This window comes from Belonocnema kinseyi, chromosome 7 (assembly GCF_010883055.1).
Source record: "Belonocnema kinseyi isolate 2016_QV_RU_SX_M_011 chromosome 7, B_treatae_v1, whole genome shotgun sequence".
Taxonomy (NCBI): Eukaryota; Metazoa; Arthropoda; class Insecta; order Hymenoptera; family Cynipidae; genus Belonocnema; species Belonocnema kinseyi.
The window spans coordinates 85,209,431-85,230,556 of NC_046663.1; the positions used below are offsets into that span (position 1 = coordinate 85,209,431).

Sequence of the window (21,126 nt, forward strand, 5' to 3'; positions counted from 1 at the left end):
GATTTCGCTGGAAGCGGGTGCAATTTTTCAGATTAGCACCCGCTCCCGGCGAAATCCTGCGGTTGTCTTTATGACAAATTTTTAATTATATATATATATATAACAATAACCAAAAGATCCTTGAAGTTAGATGATGCTTATTGGGTACTATTTTATTTTTCCATAAAAGTGCTTTAAAAAAAATTTCCCCATACCAATTTTTTTTCAAAATTGTAAGCTTTTATTTTTAATTCATGCCAGCATCGTTTAATTACAAACTGAGATGAAACGGTGATTAAAAAATGTTTCAACCACTTTTGCTGTGATAAGACGGCTTTTTAAAATATACCAAAATCTCTGTAAAATATACAGTCCTCATTTTAGAACATAATTTAAGAATATTTTTTTACCTAGCTATTAAGCAAAAAGATGGCTAATTTATTTGAAATACAGAAAAGAAAAATAATAAAAATAGAAATGGTGCCACGATTTTTCTAATTGCATATCAAAAATATTTATATTATATAAATGCATATACAAATATATAATTACCAGTGATACAAGTCTTTAATAATCTTTTTCATTAAAGGAACAATTTGTAGATTTTTTTTTTCAATAAGAATTTGTAATTTAGAAAAAAAGTGCTCCCACGATTACTTTATTTTTTCTGCGTATACTATTCAAGAATAATATTCTGAAAAAAAACTTTTTGAAATATCTTTCTTAGGTTAAAGTTGGTTGAGGCTCACCGTGTGCTGGGCACGCGTAGATTGCGAATCACGAAAAAATGACCTTTGATCAATAGTTTGTTTATAACATTGTAAACCATTTTTTTCTTACTCTAACCTGCTGTACATGATTTTTAGTTAGTCATTACATTGATTTATGATCTGTTTTATTTGCAAATCTTAAAACTAATTCCACCACCTCTGGCATGACTGAAAAGTTTTAAAATAAAATGTTAAACATTTGTTGTTAAATAAATAACGAATTTTTGTTAAGTCAGAGTGAAATATTCGCTGTCAATCATTATACCTGGAAGACTTACGTCATTTGTAAAAGAAAACGTCGAAATTCGTTAAAAGTTGTACTGCTCGTCGATTTTTATAAAAAAAAGTTACCTTTTTCTCACTTTGTGTTAATGTGTCGTTGTTTTTGAACGACCCCCTATCTACTTTCGGGTGGTATCCCCTATTTAATTTGTTTAAATAAAAATCCTGTCTCTGACTATAACAAATAAAGTAACTACGCCACTGCTTCGTGACACAGTAGGTACGTAGAATTCCCCTTTCCTCTGGAAGGGAAGTAGAGCTCAAACTCGAACTCTTCCGAGCTAGCATGGAAGGCGCGGCGCGGCAGAGAACGCAACGTAGTTGAGAGGCTGAAAACTTAAACTCTGGTAGTAATACCGCGATCAGCGAGCACCGAGCACATTGCTTGCATGTTCTTTCTTGTGTGCCTGAAACTCTTTGAAACAGGTTCGTCATCGGTGAGTGAGTGCATGGCTGTCAAGAGAGTACACCCCTTTTTGAGAGGTGCTTGTCAGTGTTTGTCAGCAGTGGTATCACCTAGAATCGAGGACAGTATTGGGCGGAGCCCCTTGTTAATGAAGCAAGAAAAACGAGAATCAGAGGTGCTCTTATCTCATTTTATCATCTCTAGTCACTAGCACTAGAGCGATCTGAGAGACGATTTTTCATCATTTTCCTCCACAATTTTCTATTATGATTATGATAATAGCGATGAGTCTTACTCGCGAGAATCGTGATCGTGAATAAAGTAATAAAACGAGTGACAAAGGTCGGTGTGTATTGCTATACCTAATACTAGCTTGATGTTCGGAGGGAGTTCGTTCAAGTAAATTAAATGGGATTACGGGACTGCAAGGAGAAACCGCAAGCTACGAAACATGGAACGCTCATCGGTAAGGTAAAACACTAAGGAGCAATGCACGGTTATGTGGACTTAGGAGATCGAGAACGTGTCGAAATGATGAATGATGGAACATAGTTTTCTTTTTGGATCAGGATTAGAGATTTTATTGGGGACCCTCCATAAACTACGTTATCAATTTGAGAGGGGGGTGGGGCTCACGCTAAAAATGATGGTTGGTAACAGGGATTGGGAGAGGGTCAGTTGATGTAGCGTTACGAACTTAGATAACATTTAGTATGATTCATGATGATTAATTTTAATGAATTCTAATTTCCTTTCTAAATTAATAGAACCCAATCAGGAAAATCAACTACTTTTGGTTGAAAAGTCATCTTTTTTGGCCAGAATTTCAGCTACTTAGTTGAAAATTTAACTATACCATTACAGGAAAAAATAATCTTCCGGGTTAGAAATCATCTTTTGGGTTGAACTCTTGTTGAAAATTAATTTTTTTTTAAGATTCATCATTTTCGTTGGAAGCTCATTTCTTCTTTTTTTTTGTAATTGTAACTGTTTTGTTGGAAGTTCGTTTTTTGTTGAAAATATATTTTTTAAAGTAACAATATAACTATTCTACTTTTAGTTAAAAATTGATATTTTTATTGAAAAATTAAGCTTTTTTATTGAAAAATTAAGTTTTTTTTATTAAAAAATCATACTATCAGTGGGAAAATAAACCGTTTTTGTAAATATTTCATCCTTTTGGCTTTAAAATGCAACGATTTTGTAAACAAAATCGTGTTCTTTTAGTAGAAAATTGATCTTGTTGCTGGATGATTGATCTTTTTGGTTAAAAATTGAATTATTTAACTTTTTTGTTGAAATTTCGTTGGTTTTTTTTTGTATAAAAATTAATTTTTTGGTCCGAGAATTTCAGTATTCCATTTTTTGTTTTAAATTTATCATTTTCAAGTGGAAAGTTCAGATATTTGATTGAAAATTCATCTTTTGGGTTAGAAAATTAGTCTTGTTTGTTGCAAATTTAATATACAGTGAAACCGTTCAATAGCCCTCCCTTATATAGCTCTTTCGAGAATTGACGCCGTGCCACAGGTAGGTGTAACAGGAGCTGCGCGTATTGCGCGGGGTCTGCGGTTTTTCATTCAGGCGAGCACTCAGGCATGAACAAATAAAAGCGGAGCGGAAAATAATCAGTTAGTTCCCACCCAACGTCAACCCCAAAATCGGCGCTATAGAAGAGTTTGACTGTATATCTGGACTTAAAATCTTAGGAATTTAAGAGTTTCATATCGAATTCAAAATGTTATGTACATTCGTTTTATTTGAAAGGATTTTTAGAAGTTAAGTTCCTTAATTGTTAACTTATTTAATGATGAAATCATTCAGCTTACAATGCGTAATTCTAAAATAATTTTCTTTAAAAATTGTCCTGTTTGGGTTTCGCAGTATTGAAGAATTACAAGGAAATTATCAAAGTTTTTTTTTTTAATTTCCTAAATTCCCTACTGAGAGTTCATTGGATGACTGTTAATCAAGAATATTAAAGAATATTATATTTGCATAATTTTACTTGAGTATTTAATAAACATTTCATACAAAAATGTGGAAAAATATATTATTGCTTAAACGGTTTACCATTAGCAAATAATGTTTTTAGGCAAATTAATGGTTATTCAACTGACTCATATCGACACAGAATTAAACAAAATCTCAACTCTAATCATCTCCAGGTTAAGTAATTAAAAACTAATAGCGTCTGAAATTGAAAAATTTTGATAAAAAATGTTTTAAGTTGATCATCTGTAAATATAAATGAATTAGTTGTTCAAATTATTCAACATTAAACAATTTACGGATTTTAACTTTAAAAATTGAAGTTTTTTCGTTCGCTAAACAAATTTAAACGTCAGATTAAAAATTTATAAACTATTTAAATTTTTTAATCATTTAAAATTGATTGATTCATAATGAAACGCTTTTGTTCAATTACAAATCCTATTCAAGCGCGTCTCAGTCTAAAATATTACATTTTTAAGAAATTCAATTTAAATATTTTTTAATAAAAAAAAAATTACAATGTTTTGATATTTAGAAATATTTGACTGATAATATAAAATAAACAATTATAAATCAAATATTTTAAGAGGGAGTGTTACATGGAATGTATGTGTGAATGTAATGTAGGTATTGATTTATTCCTCAAATTAGAGCATTGAAAATGATAGCTTAGATTTATATTTTTTAACCAGAAATCTTTAAACTCTTAGATTTATAAAAGTACAAACTTTGAAAATTTGCCATTTCATCACTCATGTTTTTATAAATTTAAGAACATTTTTATATTATGAGCGGCTATATAAAAATTATTCAAAATTTTACGATATTTAAAAAAAAATTTTATCGTTATTTTGATAATTCCGTAAACTTAGAGCGTAGTAAAGTTTCCTTTTTCCTTAATTAAAGATTTTTCATTTAACGACTTAAAACTGTGCAGCTTATAACTAGAGCTTAAAAAAAAAACACTTCCCAAATTTACAGTTTTCTTAAAATTTAGAACAGTGTACTCTAATGGTCTTAAATTTTAAAGCATTTTAATTTCAATTTTCGAAAGATTCAAAATAATGATTAAGTTCTGAATTTCAAACGCTACGTTAATTTTAAATTATCTAATTTATAAAATTTTATATGAACTATTCTTTAAACTTTTTCAATTACAATTGTTTTTCATTGTTATGGCTTTCAATTAGAAATTGCATAATTCTGAACAATTTATGTAAATTGTACAGAAGAGAGAGTCTGTAATACTTAAATCTTAACCTGCGATGTTGAGTGTTCTAAACTTTATAGTCGGTCAAGTATAATTGAAAGGCTTTCTTTTTAAGTTATAAAATTTCGAATTTTTTTAATATGATATTTCAATTTCAACCTTATTTTAAAATTATTTAGCTATAAAGGATTTTTTAATTTGAAATTATAGAATTTTAATGCGAAACGACAAAATGCCGTTTATTATTTAATATTGCAGTACATATTTTTAGTTGTGGCAGATCACTTCACGTTAGCGTAGGTGTATATTTTAAAATCTTTAATCAAAATTCCCCCATATTATAATAATTATCGGGTTCTTTTTTAACTTTAGCGTTGTATGGAATTTGCAATTTAATTTTATAATTTAAAAATCGTTCAAATTTGAATTCTTTACATTTTGAAATCTTTAAATCATAATAGACTGCAAGTTAAGCGCTTTAAGAGAGAATAGTTTTTAAATTTGGACTCTGCATTTTCTTCGGATTGGCCCACTCAATTTACATTTAATTGAAGTGGATGCTTCTGCGAATCGCATCGGCTTCGTTCATACGTGTTGATTCTGAGAAGACAGGAACATTTTTTTTATGCTTCTCATTCGATTCTGCTTTTGGACATGAAATTCGTGACTGCACCCTGTACTTCCTCTGTAAATTTATTTTGTGAAGACGTGTATTGTTACATCAACGGACTCATTAACGCTCATCACGTTCAAACACTGGTCAGTGGTCACTGACGTCGGAATGTGGGCAAAGCAATTTGTTCCAGAAATGCTGAAGCAATTAACTCAATAGACTATTATCTGATACAAGGACTTTACTATTTCCTAACATGTGTCTTATAAAAATCATATTTCATCTGGAAAATGCTCTGCTTTCAATTATTGAATTGCTACAATTTTTTAATCAGCTACCATAAATAATGAGAGCATCATAGGATAACACAGGCCGACAAAAACTAACTTTTTTGTATCCAAAGACTGGAATAGGTGACCCCGAAGGATTTTGATGCCCTAAAAACGAATCCGTTGTCCAAATTTTTCCTATAATTTTTTTTAAATTTCTGTAGGAATTTCGCAGACGCGACACTAAAGCTTTATGCAGAAACCGTTTCTAAATTTTACTGGACAGGAACAGAAATTCCAGCAATGGTAACAATATTTAAATAGTAAAAAAATATGTGTGAAGTTTATAGAAACACATTTAATTATTGAGAGTATATTATATAACCTAGATACATACGTAGTCATTTACATATGTAATCTTTGCACATATACATATTCTTACTATAATTTATATTTTAAAGACAAATGTAACTGCAAATTTATATTAAAATTAATAAAGAAACAATTCGATTGAAACCTGGGTTAATTATCAATTCACGCAGCTGCTGCTTGTTACTTGCGGTCCTGATGTACTTTTTTCGAAGTTCATTTACGAGGGAGATGAACGCAGTATCTTGTAACTTTTTGATAGCAAGGATAATTCGCTCATCAACCGTTTGAATCCATCGCATGTTAGATTGTATCTATAAAAAACAGGCAATTTTATTAATCTATGTACCAAATCTATAGTAATCAGTGTTTTGAAAATGCTATTCAATATCAGACTTCCCATTCTTTCCTTTTTTTTTTAAATTCTTCTTTCTTCTATTTTTAAGAAACTTGCCCATTTTATTGAAAATCCAACTATTTTTGGTTCCAAATTTTATTATTAGGTTGAAAATGTAATTATTTTTTTATCGTATTTAATTATTTTGTTATCGAAAATTCATATTTTTTCAGTAATCTTTCTTGATTGGAAATGAACTTTTTTGTTAAAAATTCCACTGTCTTCTAAAAACTTTGTTTTTTGGCTTGAAAATTCAAGTATTTTGTTAAAGATGAAACTGCTTTTAATTTAAGTTTAGTCTTTTTTGTGCGAAATTTCGACCATTCAAAAATATGTTAATTGAAATAAAACAATTTTTTAATATTTAGCAATAATTGATCACATTTCTGAATTAAAAATGTTTTAAGCTTCAATTTTAAAAGTTTAAAATACAAAAGAGTTTCACCTTGAGTGCTTTAATTTACAGTTCATTTTTTATTACTTTAAATTAAAAAGTCTCAGCTTTAAGAGTTCCGATTTTCTAATTTCAATCACCAAATAGTAGTTGAATTTTCAATAAAGAATATTAATTTTCTGCCAAGAAACTCGAATTTTCAACTAAAATAATTAATCTTCAATCAAAAAATCACCTTTTAACAAATTAGTTCATCTTTTAACCAAGTATAATTTATATTCGGTGATCTTTCTCTTTTTACGCTGATCCTATACCTATATTTGAATATTGATATAAGATCAGCATAAAAACAGAAAGATATAAGACACATTTTCTACAGTTGAATTTTATACTTTATTAATTTTTTTTAATATACTTGTAAAATGTTGATACACGAAGTGATGAATTTTCAATAAAAAAGTTAATTTTCAACTAAATAGTTGAATTTTCAAGAACATAATTAAAAATTTCAATCAAATAACATTTTTAACTAAAAAATATGAATTCCCAATCAATAATAAACTATCTAATAAAGTATAAATAATTTGGAGTTGATTGCTATTCGTGACTTGGTTTGATATATTAGCAAATTTTGTATTAGAAAAAATTATTACATATCTTTATAATTTTGTTATTTTCGTGCATAAAAAAGGTGTAGGTTCTGGTTTTTACACATTTTTTTACATTATCTTTAAAAAAGTTGTGAAGATCTGAAAGCTTTTAACTGATAAAAAAATATAGATTATAATAAACATGTTTAATCCAAAGAACCAAAAACAGAGAAAGCAGGTTTATAAAATAGTCATTTTTGTGTTTTTCAAATTATTTCTTTACAGCTTACTCAGAAAAATGCTTTAAACAACTCAGGATTCTCTACTCAAAAGAATATGTTAGAAAGTACTGAAGTGTAGAACAGAATAAAGGAATAAAGGATATTGAAAAACTTAATTTGAAGGAGCAAATAATAAAGTTTTGTTATTTATCTGTTGCAGCATGGAAGTACAGAATCGTGTGACAAGACTGCCAATTACAATGTACATTCGTGGGCTTCTAGTTTCGAGAAACTATTGGGAGACCCGAAGGGATTGCAAACGTTCGCTGTAAGTACTGTCCGTCAATTAACTTTTAACGATCGTTGCATTACTTCTAGAAATAAAAATTGTTAACAAGCTTTATGAAATGATATTTCACAATTTGAAAAGTTAAAACTAGAATCAATCAGAAGTTTTCAGGTTTTGAGAAAAAACAATTCCAAATTTTGAAGAACATCAATTTAAATTATTTGGGTTTTGAAAACTTGATATTCTGTAACATTAACAATTAGGATTTACATTTAAATGTAACTTCAAAATTACAGATCTTTTAATTTTCAATCTGTATAATTGAAGTTTTGAATTTTGGAAATGTACAATACAAAATTATTCATGTTTTAAGTTTAACGATTAAAAATTCTGTAATTTTGATGATTTATATCTAAAATTTCATCAATTAGGTAGATTTAGAATTGAAAACTGTTGACTTTTGATGTTAAAAATTATCAAAATAAAAAATGTATACCCATTTAATATTGTAGCCATTTAACTGCAAATCGTTAAAGTTTAGAAATTTTCAATTGTAAATCTTAAAAATGGTAGAACTGGGGATTGTAAATCTTTAAAACGAAGTAGTTTTTAATTTGGACAATTTATAATTAAAAATTATGCATGTTCTATGATTAAAAATTCTGTAATTTTTATGCTTTAAATTGGAAATTTCTTCCATTTGAAAGATTTCGAATTTAAAACTTTACTTAAAAGTTTCCAAATCATAAAAAAGAACTTTTATTTATAAATCTTTAAAATGAATGAGTTTTCAATTACAAACCTTTAAAATTGAAAAAATTTCATTGAAAATCATGACAGTTGAAGGATTTTCAAATATCTGTCTTCCAAGTTGAACTATTTAAAAAAAATTCTCCAAATTACATAACTTTAGAAGCTTAAAATGTCAATTTCGAAAAATAAATAAGTTGTAATTATATATTTTCAAATTTCGAGCATTTTCAATTGTAACTTCTCAAAATGCAGAACTGTAAATTGTAAATCTTCAAAATTAAAGGTTTTAAATTTATAATTATAAATTATATAAGTTCTAATTTTTTCAATTTGAAATTCTGTAATTTCGATGCTTTAGATTAAAAATAACTTCAATTTGTAAGTTTAGGAATTTTTATTTATATCTCTATAATATTCAAGACTTCTCAATTGCAACTCTTTAAAATGTTGAAACTTTGTATTGTACATTTTTGTAATTAAAGCGCTTTTAATATGAACCATTTACAAAATTATCTTCAAAATTATCCACATTTAAGAATTTCTATTTATGCACCTATAAAATGGAAGTTTTGAGTTTGAAAATATGAAATTAAAAATTATGCAAGTTTTACAATTTAAAAAGCTGTAATTTTTGGGATTTACAATCGGAATTTCTTCAGTTTGGAAGTTTTAGAATTGAAAACTTGACTTATGATCTTCAAAATCATCTAAATTTAAGAATTTTTATTTACACATGTGTAAAATTTAAGAGATTTCAATGGTAAATATAATAAAAATTTAACTATTAAAAAAAGTGTCACTAAAACTGAGAAGACGTCAGTAAGAATCAGAATTCCAGAATGTCTTTTAAGAACACCTTATTACGATTTAAAATCCCGCATTAACTTATTCATGTTTTTCTTTGCTTCTAATTCTTGCAGAGATAACATTTAATATTTAAATTAAATATAAGGGTACTTCGTACACTACGTTAACAATTTTAGGCTATTTTTGCGCCCCCTCCCCGTATGTAAATAGATTATTTTTCATCCAAAAAATTGAATTTTTAATCAACGAGTTGAACTTTCTTTTATTATTTTTCAATAAATGAAAAATTAAATTCAAACATTAATTTTCAGTCAAAGATACAACGAATTTTCAACCAAACAGTTAAAAGTGTAGCAAAAAAAATCTTTGACTAAAAAAATCGTATTTAACAATGTAGTTGCATTTTCGACAAAATAATTAAATTTCCAACCGGCTATTAGAATTTTTAACCAAACGAGATGTATTGTAAACCAACGCATCAATAGTAGATTTTTCAAGCGAAAAAATGAACTGTTAGTCCAAAAAAGTTGAATTTCTAACCCTGTTAAAATTTATGCTCAGTAAACGTACTGAGTGTTATCTAAATTCGTAACGTTACTTCCGCTGGACCCCCCCCCCTCCCTCTCCTTCCCCACAGTAATTTATGGACGTCCCCTTACAGACGTTGGTGTTTGTTGGCAAGTAATATAAAAAATGTTTGGGCAAGTGAATAACAGAAGTTCTTGTTTTCTCGTTTTTAAGGAGTTTCTCAAGAAGGAATTTAGTCATGAAAATATCTACTTCTGGGCAGCCTGTGAAAGATACACAGACACTGAAGACCTCGCAAGTAGACGAAGATTAGCTCGTCAGATATACCAGCGTCATTTATCAGCAACCGCTGCGGAACCTGTTAATGTTGACAGTCATGCAGCTGGACAAATCACTCAAGAGCTTCTTAATGTAGCTCCCGCCGATCTCTTCATGCAGGTACCGTCATTTTTTCCACTTGAAAAATAAATAACGAACGTTGCTCAGGGGAGTATTATAGTAAGCGATTTTTTAGGGCGGTTTATAATAAAAAAATTTTTTTTGCATATTTTGAATGATAAAGACAGTTTTCTAGATAATCTTGAAAATTCCAGAAGAATGCTTCAAAATAATGCTTTTAAAATTTGAGAGAAGTTGAAAATTGAAAAATATTTGGGTAATAGTATTAAAAGATGTGATATTGATACAAGTAATACGAATCTCTCTTTAGTAATTTCGACAATAGGTTCTTCAACTAGAAAATTGGAAGAGTTACTCAGTGAAATCATAAAAAATGCATAGAAATTTTACAAACATCAATTGACGTATTGCCGTATTAAAGTTAATTGAGAATGTTAAAATACCTTCTGATCACATTTTGGGGTCTTTTGATGTAATGAACATGCTTCCAAACATTGCTTTTGAAAGAGTTGAAAATGTCTTAAAAAAACGATGGGACTTAATAAAAATTCATGCCATAATTTCTAAAAAAAAACCCAATTCCTTGACTATAAATTATGTTTTTTATTTGGCTTTTTTATGAGTTTAACAATAATTATTATAAAAATATTTGAAACTCCCGTTGGATCAGGTTTTTCTTTCATTCTAGCACAAATAGTTATGGAGGATTTATAAAATACATTTTTTGAACAAATTGAGTTTAATTTTGATTTTTATGCAAGATATATTGATGATTCAGCACTTTGTGGACATATCGATATATATTTAATAGTATTCACCTAATATTGAAATTTACTCTTAAAAAAAGATACTATTTTTGTTGTTGGAGATTTACCTTTTTAATTTAAAAATTCATCTATTTTAATAGAAATTGCATCTTTCTTGGTTAAAAAGCAACTGTTTGGGTGAAAATGCAACTATTTAGTAAAAATGCAACTATTTAGTAAAAATGTACTTTTTGTTTAAAATTCTTATTTTGGTGTTTAAAAGTCAACTGGAATATTTTTTTTTTGTTTGATAAAAACTTAACTTTTTTTTAAATTTATCCCTTTTATTTAAAAGTTTATCTGTTTTAGTAGAAATTTCACCTTTCTCCGATAAAAACGCAACTTTTTGGTTGAAAACTAAACTGTTTCGTTGAAAATTTGTCTTTATGGGTTCATACCTAAAGTATCTTTATAGAAAATTTACTTATGATTTAAAATCATATTTTGATGTTGAAAGTTCAAGCTAAAATCTTTTTTGGATGAAAATTAAACTACTTTTGACTTTGTTAAGAAATAAATTTTTAAGATTCATGCTTTTATTTGAAAATTCATCTATTCGGTTGAACTTTTTTGTTAAAAATTGATTATTTCCAATTGAAAATTCAACTGTGTGGGTAATAGTTGAACTACTTTGTTAAAAATTTATTAATCTGACTATAGGTTTATCGCTTTGGTTAAAAATTTATCTATTTTCTTGGAAATTAATTTTTTTGCTCAATATTCATTTTTTTTGGTTGGAAGTTCAATTGATTTGTTTTCTGTTGGTTTGAAGATTCAACAATGGAGATGAACTTTTTTTTAATGACTAAACATTTTTATTTGTTAAAAATTCGCATTTTTTATTTTAAAATTCATTACTTTTGGATGAAACTTCATATTTGTTGTTTGGAATATCGACAGTTACACTTTTTTGTTAAGAATTCGTCTTTTGAGGCTAATAACTCAAGTCTTGTTAAAAAAGAATTTTTCTGGTTTAAAATATAATTATGGATCAATTTTAAAATTTTAAATTTATATCTGAAATATTATTTTATTCCATTAAGATCCTATGTTAAAAATATTACAAGATTAAAATGCTAGTATTTGAAGGTCAGAAAAAATGAAAAATTGGACAAAGGAAAATCGGGGAATTTTGAAAATAAAGTTTTCGACCTCCCTACCTAATTCTACCAGCAACAACTAGCAAAATAGCAAAATGCAATTCATCTTTTTGTCTTTCCCATCTGCCAAATCTACCAAATGCCATATGATTTAAAATGAAAATAAAGGTCAGAGGAAGAAATTTTTGCTCTTAATTTGGAAGGGGCAATTTGTTCTTTTTAGCATTTTTATTCAGTTGGGGGGGGGGGGGGGGGGGGGGTCAATATTTTATTCTGAATTGGAAGAGGGTTACTTTTCTATTTTTAACATTTTATCGAGTTGCAAAGGAGGAAATGTTGGTTTTTAAGTTTTATTAAACTGAAAGAGGCACATCTTTTATTTACAACAAATTTTATTGGTTGGAAAGGGATGGAATTTGGGTTATAAATTGTTTCTATTAAATGGAATTTGCACATTTTTTCTTTTAACATTTTTAAAGAGTGGTTGGGGGTCAACTTTTGTATTTTTAGCATTCAGATGAAAGGGGGAACCTTTTTTCAATTTTTTACTCAATTGGAAGAGGGACATATTTTATTTTAAATATTTTTATGAATATAGGTTGAAAGTTCGAATGAGTTTAAATTTAGAGCATTGAAAATGATAGTTTGGTTTTATATTTTAATTAGAAATCTTTGAATGGTTCAATTTATCAAATTTAAAAATTAATCAAAGTTGAAAATGTAAAGCTTCCCAGTTTAATGGGATTTAATTTAACATTGTTTAATTGGAAAATTAAGAAGCTTTCATTTTATACGTGAAAGTTATTGAGCCTTTGAATACAAAATTTTAATATTTAATGATAAAAGTTGAAAATTCAAGAGTTGCAATTTGAGTGATTTAATTTCCATCTAAGTTTTGGTTAGTTTAAATGAAAATTTTTTCAATTTAAGAGTTAAAATTCTTTAATTTCAATGACCGCGAAATTTTTTTGCACATTTTGAGTCACTTAAAAAAATATATTAAAAGTACAAAGTTGCAACTTCTGTAGAACAAGTTTTTAAAAATTATATACTATTATAGAAATAAATGATTCTCTATTTCACAGGCGCAAAAGCAAGTTTTCAATCTGATGAAATTCGACAGCTATCCTAGGTTCCTAAGATCCGATTTGTATCGTCGTTGTTTGGAAAATGGGAGCAGTGTAATTGGCACTGAAGATGGGGATTTAAGTTTAACGAGTTCCCCGAGTGTGAAACTTAAGAAAAGCCATTCTGATGCCGAGGACCGATTTCGAAAATCGATTCTTCCCTGGCACAGAAAAAACAGGTAAATGCTGATTATCGGATTTTTGAATCCTTCAAAATAGAAAGTAGTTTTTTCGGAAATGCTTGATATAAGTGAAAGACGTATCATTTAAAAACATTAAATGTTATAAATTAATGCAATTAAATTTTTGTAAAAGTCCAATCGGATCGGGAAACCGGGATTTTGGTTTAATTTTCAATAAAAAAACCTTAAAGTTAATAAAGTAATTATTAGTTCTAACTTGAACAGCAGCCATATTTGTACAGTAAGAAAAGCAATATATTAAATTTTATTTACACTCTACACATATTTTCCTCTATTCTGCTCTATCTCCCTTTTTAAAGAATTTTTTTTTTCCCGTTTCTGTTTTTTTCCTCCGTAAATGCAAACTGAATTAATAGGACTAAATTATATTAATAGGTTTAAATTCAATTGTTTTGTTAAATTGTCATTCTTTTTTGGATGAAACTTCAACTATTTTGGTAGAAAGATCATCTGCTTGGACAGAAAACTAATCTTTCATGGTAGAAAAGTCCTCTTTTTTGTTGAAAATTCATCCTTATTGTTTGAAAACGAAAGTTTTTATTGCAAATTCAACTACCTTATAGAAAATTCGTTTTTTGTTGTTTAAAAAATCGTCTCTTTTAGACGGAAGTTCAACTATTTTATTGTAATCGCAACTATTTGGTTGAAAATTATTTTTTTTTTTGATAATTCATCTATACTGACTAAAAATTATCTTTTTCGTTTAAAAATTCGACCATTTGATTAGAAATTCATCTTTGAAGATTGAAAATTCAATTATATTGGTTAAAATTGAACTATTTTGTTAAATAGTAATTCTTTTTTGGATGAAACTTCAACTATTTTGATAGAAATCTCGAATGGTTGGATAGAAAATTAATTTTGTTATGGTAGAAAAGTCACCCATTATTGTTGGAAATTCATCTCTCTTGGTTGAAAATTAACCTCTTTTTATTTAAAATTCAACTACCCTCTAAAAAATTATTTTTTTTTTCTTGAAAAATCGTCTCTTAGTCGGAAATTCAACTATTTTGTTGTAATTGTAACTATTTGATTGAAAATTATTATTATTATTATTTTGTTTGAAAAAAATATCTTTCTTGACTAAAAATGATCTCTTTTGTTTAAAAATGCAACCATTTGATTAGACAATATCTTCGTAGGATAGGAACTTCATCCTTTTTTATTGAAAATTGATGTCTCTACGTTGAAAATTAACATTTTTGTTGATTTTTCTTGGTTAAAAATGATATTTTCTGTTAAAAACTACTACTTTTTTATTGAAATTGAATAGTTTTGTTTGAAAATTCGACCATTTGGTTTAAAATTCAACTATTTATTTAGAAGTTCAATTTGTTTTTAATCAAGTATTTTTTAATCCATTCAACTTTATAACTTGAAAATTCAACCCTTTTCTTTTAAGTCGTCCTTGGATTGAAAATTCATCTCTTTTGGTTACAATTTTAACTATTTTGTTAAAAATTCTTCTCTTTTGTTTAAAAGTTCAATTATTTGCTTGTAAATACAACTGCTTTTGGTTGAGGTTGAGTTTTTTTTCAAATTTCGAACGTTTATCTGAAAATTCAACTATTTAAAAAAAGCCAAGTGTTTTCAAAACCTCTTTAAACTTTTTATCTTGATAACTCAATTACTTTGTCAAATATTCCTCCTTGGGTTGAAAACTCATCTCTTGGTTGAAATTTCAACTATTTTGTTGAAAATTCGTCTCTTGAGTAAAAGCAGAACTCTTTGGTTATAAATTCAACTGTTCTTGATTGAATCCTTTTGTTAGAAGTTTCGAACATTCGGTTCCACATGCAGCTTTTTGGTTAGAAATTCAATCTTTTTTTTTAAAGTCAAGTATTTTCCAAATCATTCAACTTTTAAAGCATTTTATATTGAATTCAATATCGTACCTATAAATTAGTTTTATTTTTATGAATTTGTTTCCCTGTTTTCGTGAAAAATCACCCTATTTCTCATGTTTTAAGAGCATTTTAGTCTGTGCAATCTGTGGTTACCAAAACCTATTTTCATTCGTATGGTCCAGAAAAAATGTTTAAAAAATGCGAATTCTTCGGACGATAAATTAAAGAGATTAGAGGGTTTTCATTATATAACGTGTTCATTATTAGTTAATATGTTTGGATAGAAAATTTATCTTTTATGGTAGAAAAGTCCTCTTTTTTATATTGAAAATTCATCTTTGTTATTTGAAAACGAACGTTTTTTAATACAAATTCAACTACCTTCTAAAAAATTCGTTTTTTGTTGGCTTGAAAAATCGTCTCGTTTATTCGCAAGTTCAACTATTTTATTGTAATCGCAACTATTTGGTTGAAAATTATTATTATTTTTTGAAAATTCATCTCTCTTGAATAAAAATTATTTCTTTAGTTTGAAAATACGACCATTTGGTTAGTAATTAATCATTTTAGGTTGAAAATTAAACTATATTGGTTTAAATTAAACTATTTTGTTAAATAGTCTCTTTTTTGGATAAAACTTCAACTATTTTGCTACAGAGTTTATATGTTCGGATAGAAAATTAAATTCTTATGGCTATTTAGTTTCGGTTACTTCAGATGAAAAAATATGTATTTTCAATTTCTATGGCCGGAAAAAATATCTTCAAATTGGGTAAAAATCGTAAAATGGCCGGGTATTTTTTTCAGCGATAAAAACGACCAACCTGTGATTGAAAAATATTGAAATCATCTATGAATTATGTATACGCTGATTAACAATTATGAAAGAGTTGTTTTAAGATAATTTTTTAGAATCTTTTTTTAATATAATGGTTTTAAAAAAGCGTTTTTTATTAGATCGAAGTCTAAGGATCGAGGAGAGTCAGAGTACAGCCAGACCCCTAGTCGGAGTGACACTATGTACAAGAGTTTTACAACTATTAAAAGGGAAGCGGAGGGTAATAACAATGAGGACAGTATATCCATATCCAGCAGTAGATCGTCATTAGCATCATGGGATCTGGCATTGAGGCAATCATTTAACAAGCATGTAAGTACTTACACAACCATAATTCATCCTCGTCTTCATTGACACGACACTTAATCAATTTTTACATAATTAGCTACAGTTTACTGAAAACAAATCTGAATATCGGATTATAAAATGCAATTCTCTGATTCGAAGGACGATCTATAACTAGACAATATTTAAAAACGTGCCAGTACTTTTCAAAATTCATGACTTTTCCTTCATGATTTGAAGATTCAGGGTTGCTAGAGTCTTGGAATTAAAAAAAAAAAAAAATAGAAGACAGGAAGTCTTTAAATTTTCTGGAAGTGACGTTTATCTATATCATTTATTTTAAAATGCCAATTTAAAAAACTGCAGTAAGTTTGTAATTATTTTTTTGAAACAAAAAATCAGTGGGATAATTAAATAATATTTTATGCTTGTATAATCCTCAAAATTATTAATGAATTACTTCTTAAAATATACAAATTATTGTTGTCGTTTATTACGCTCTATTTTTTTTTTAATTAGAAGATGTTTTCTATTTTTTTTTGTTACTTTTCAAATTCTGGACTAATGAAATATGTATTTTTCTTATCTATATTTTTTAATAATCCATGAGTATATCTTTTGAAACAAATAGGCGGCCATAGACTATCATTTGATTTCATTAGTGCCTTTTTTAAAAGAATTTTTAAACAAAATTTGGTTAAAGTATGAAAGTGCCCATAAATTATTATTTTCGCAAATTCCTGAGTGTTTTTTCAAGAATTTAATGTTCTTTTCTATTTTAGTGATGAAGTTCTGGTTTAATAAAATAATTTTGTTAGATTGTTATATTTATAAATATCAATTATTAAAACATTTGATTTTATTTATTTAAATTTTTTATTGATTTAATTTTAGGTTTTTTAAATCTACTTAATATGTTCAAAAAACCAACATCTAATTTTCGTTTAGGAAAAGGTTTGTAAAAGTTGGCGTTTAGGCTTTTATGTTTTAATACTAGGGTGGGTTAAAAAACACGAATTTTCAAATTTAGTAACAGCGTGATGTTGATAAGTTGTTTTTGGAGAAGCCAAATTGAGGCTAAAGTTTTTTTTTTTTAGCGCATCCAAATATAGGTTTCAACTTTTCAGCAGTTTTCTGTGAGTTAAAACATTATGGCGAATTTTTTCTAATCAGATTTTTTGTTAGGGAACCATAATATAAAATTATAAATTTAAAAAAAAATTGTGATGAAGTTAGAATCTTTTGCAGGTGCACAAAAACTCTTTTTTTTTAATTTGGTTTATTGCAAATTAAAAAAAAATGGAATTTTCGCTCTTAAAATTACTTTAGGTCAAACCAAAGAAGCATGCAATTATTTAGATACCACAAAAACAGATACTTATTTTTTTGACCATTTTCAACAAGTTTTTGCCCACAGAAAAAATTTTCAATAAATGAAATTGACCCCGATGCGCAAGGGTCAAATTTGAGAACCGATTTAAAATTTATATTTGGCTTCGATTTGTTTTCTTCAAAGGCATTTTAAATTTGGGATTTTGTTTAAATTCTGTAGCAACCTTGAAACTTGAATTTGAACTTTGAGGCGATTAATTCCAGAATAGATCGTCTGATAGCCGTTGTGAGCTATGAAAAAAATGGTTAACGATTGTTTTAGGTTGTCATTAAGAAAAAAATTTCCCATTTATGTTAAATAATATTTTATTCTTTAAAAAAATCAGTTTTAAATGTCGATGATTTATGTGAAATTCGCACATACACCACATTACAAAATTCTCTTTACTTCAGTGAATATTTTAATAAGAATAATTTTAATTTTGATATATTCGAATCAGTAATACGTGAGAAACCTACCGTGAAATGTGCCAAAATTTGGTGTTTCTTTGGTCTATTTTATACCCTTTATCAATATTGACAATAATATTTAAATAAAAAAATATTGGTATCTCGTAAAAATGTAATTGTTCTGATATTTTCGAAAAACTTCCCCATGGAGCAGTATTACATTTTATTTTTAAATCTTACCAATAACGAATTGATCAATTTTTTTTAAACGATTTTAGACAACGAAATTAAGGATTTAAATACAACTTTTAAGCTAAATTATGTTTTCCTAGATTCAATATAAGTTAAATATTTTTGAAATCTAAAATATTTTAGCCGTTGAAACTTAAATTATTTTTAATCAAAGTTTAAGAATATTGAAAAGTGTAGTGTCGAAATTCCGTGGAAAGTATTAATTAAAGTAAGGCCGAAATTAGAAGTTTTTAAACTTATGAAAATTGTTTATTTAACCAATTTTGCTTTAGAATTTTTTTAGACTTTTGTGAATGGGTTTTCAATCTAAGTATATCGATTTTTTTAGATAAAGTCTTTAATGGCAAAAATAGTTGAAAAATCGTTGAAGAATATTCAAAGAAATTTTATTTCTTGTGCAAAAATTACCCAATTTCCTCTTTTTTGAGCTATTTGCATTTTATAATGTGGTACATGCGTCATTTTCATCAAACTAATCGACATTTAAAAACGATTTTTGTAAAAGAGCAAGATATCAGTTCACACAAATGGGACAATCGAATCCTAATAACAGCCAGAAACAATATGCGCGGAGTAAGCGAACAAAACATGATAAATCTAGTTTTTGAAGAAAGAAATTAGTTTTGCATGTTTTTAGTATTTTGAGGTCTCGAGGAATATGATTACTGGACCTTTATTCACAACCAAAAGTTATGTTCTATTAAAATTCCGCAATAAAAATTCTCTAACCTTCAAAATGTATACATTAAAATCTGTATATTCTGTACTAAAGTGTTCAATAAGTTATAAAAACTGCATAAATCCCAGCTAATATATTGCGCAAATCGATAATATTGGGTCAAAGTTTGGGCCAAAAGTCGAGGCCCCTCAAATGTTAATGCAACTCGCTCAAAAATCTCTGAATTGTTTAATGAAATAAAATCTGAAACATGCACAGATGTTCTTTAAAAATTCTGAAATATTCAATAATTTACTTTTTACGAGGATTTATTTGTAATTTATCTTGAGAACGAATGAAGTTAGGAAGTCGTTTAATGGCTACAATCCGGCCAAAAATGATAAATAATATTTATTGCGTAACAATGATTTTAACATCAATTTAATATTGCACTGGACTCACAGAACAAAATTGCACATTTAGAGCCATTAAACGGCTTCCTATCTTCCTTTATTCTCAAGATAAAGTATTTGTAAATAAATCCTCGTAAAAAGTAAAGTATTGAATATTTCAGAATTTTGAAAAATGTATTGCATCAAACAATGTTAAATGAATACCTGTGAATTTTGTCAGATTTTTCCTAATGTCGTCCGCTTTCTAGGAACAGGTGAAAATCGACGCTTGAAAAAGGGAGCTGAAACCTCTATTTTGTTGGATGTTTTGCCTTCTAACTATTGACAAAAATTGTTTAGGACAAAAGTGATGATATCGTTCAATTCGGAAGACTTTAAGTTTTCAGATGCTTATTATTAAAAAGTTCAAAGATTTTTTGAGCGAGGTGCAATCTAAAGAAGTCAGGGGACCAGACTTTAGTTCCCAACTTTAGACGGTTTCGTCTATATAATCCTATTTTAATTTTTCTTCTATTTTTGACATTTTTAAGATGCATATTTTTTTTCATTATTGAGGAATTGTCTCAAAGTGATATATCATGTTTGGTTTGCTTACTTCTTACAAATCGTTAAGAAATTTGTTCGAAAATCGGTCGCAACATAATTATCAGATGATATATTCTGGACTGACCCAGGAGTATAAGTTTAGAAAAGAATAATAAATAATAAATGAAGGAAATATTGGATAATGACCCACTTAATGTAAATTGTAGTCTGTGTCGTCCTACGAAGGGCACTCGAACGAAAAGAAAGAGATTCACACCAAATGTAGTGGTTTGTGCCGAGTAATATTACCCGATGGTTCCACTACAGTTGTGCCCACTTGCCAAACGGAGACCATTAAAGACGTGGTGACTCGCTTACTCGATAAGCGAGCTCTGCGATTTTCTAACTATGACGTACTTTTACTAGCCACAGATGAGGTTAGTGTTACTTTCTGTACATCTGGTGCAAGTTGTAAAATGCGACTAATACCAAACGCTCGGCTGCTGGGCTCTTATCTTGTATAATTCACATTCTATCCTAGAAGATGTATTACTTAAACCGGAAATATTCGGTACGCACTATGCACGCTTCAGTGGTTATCATGGTCGATTGTCATATTCGTCACACACCACATCCATTTTGCAAAATGACTCGCAAGATAATTTATGTGCATGATCGTCACACACACCTTGGCAACTAACAATAGGAATCGGATGTAATTTAAGAGTTTCGAAGGAGAAAACAATGTAGAAATACGGCAACGACATTAATTGTGTGCCACGTCTTAATATTTATAATTTGAGAATATACATTTTTTTAACTAGGGTCGATAGGGGTAAGTGTGATATGAAATTAGAAAGTTATACTTTGATCAATGGTAATTCAAGTGTAGAGAATTTTGATATACAGTTGGCTGTAGTTTCAGGTGAATTAGAAACTGTGTGGGGACGTCAAATTTCTTTCTTTTCTCCTCTTGAGAATATAATCTCGTCACTATGCCAAAGATTTCTTATAAATTT

At 28.0% G+C, this 21,126-nt stretch overlaps 1 protein-coding gene across 3 annotated transcripts in view; it reads left to right on the forward strand.

Moving 5' to 3' along the window:
- The window catches only part of LOC117176081 (regulator of G-protein signaling loco), a 66,374-nt gene that overhangs the window by 29,808 nt on the left and 15,440 nt on the right, over positions 1 to 21,126 (forward strand). For 2 of the 3 annotated variants that reach the window (XM_033366096.1, XM_033366097.1), the window contains exons 4-8: positions 7,716 to 7,823; positions 10,086 to 10,310; positions 13,263 to 13,483; positions 16,312 to 16,504; positions 20,335 to 20,544. In XM_033366096.1, the coding sequence (XP_033221987.1) occupies positions 7,716 to 7,823; positions 10,086 to 10,310; positions 13,263 to 13,483; positions 16,312 to 16,504; positions 20,335 to 20,544 (957 nt within the window). The remainder of the gene's footprint in view (positions 1 to 7,715; positions 7,824 to 10,085; positions 10,311 to 13,262; positions 13,484 to 16,311; positions 16,505 to 20,334; positions 20,545 to 21,126) is intronic. The other variant, XM_033366098.1, reaches the window with a different exon arrangement.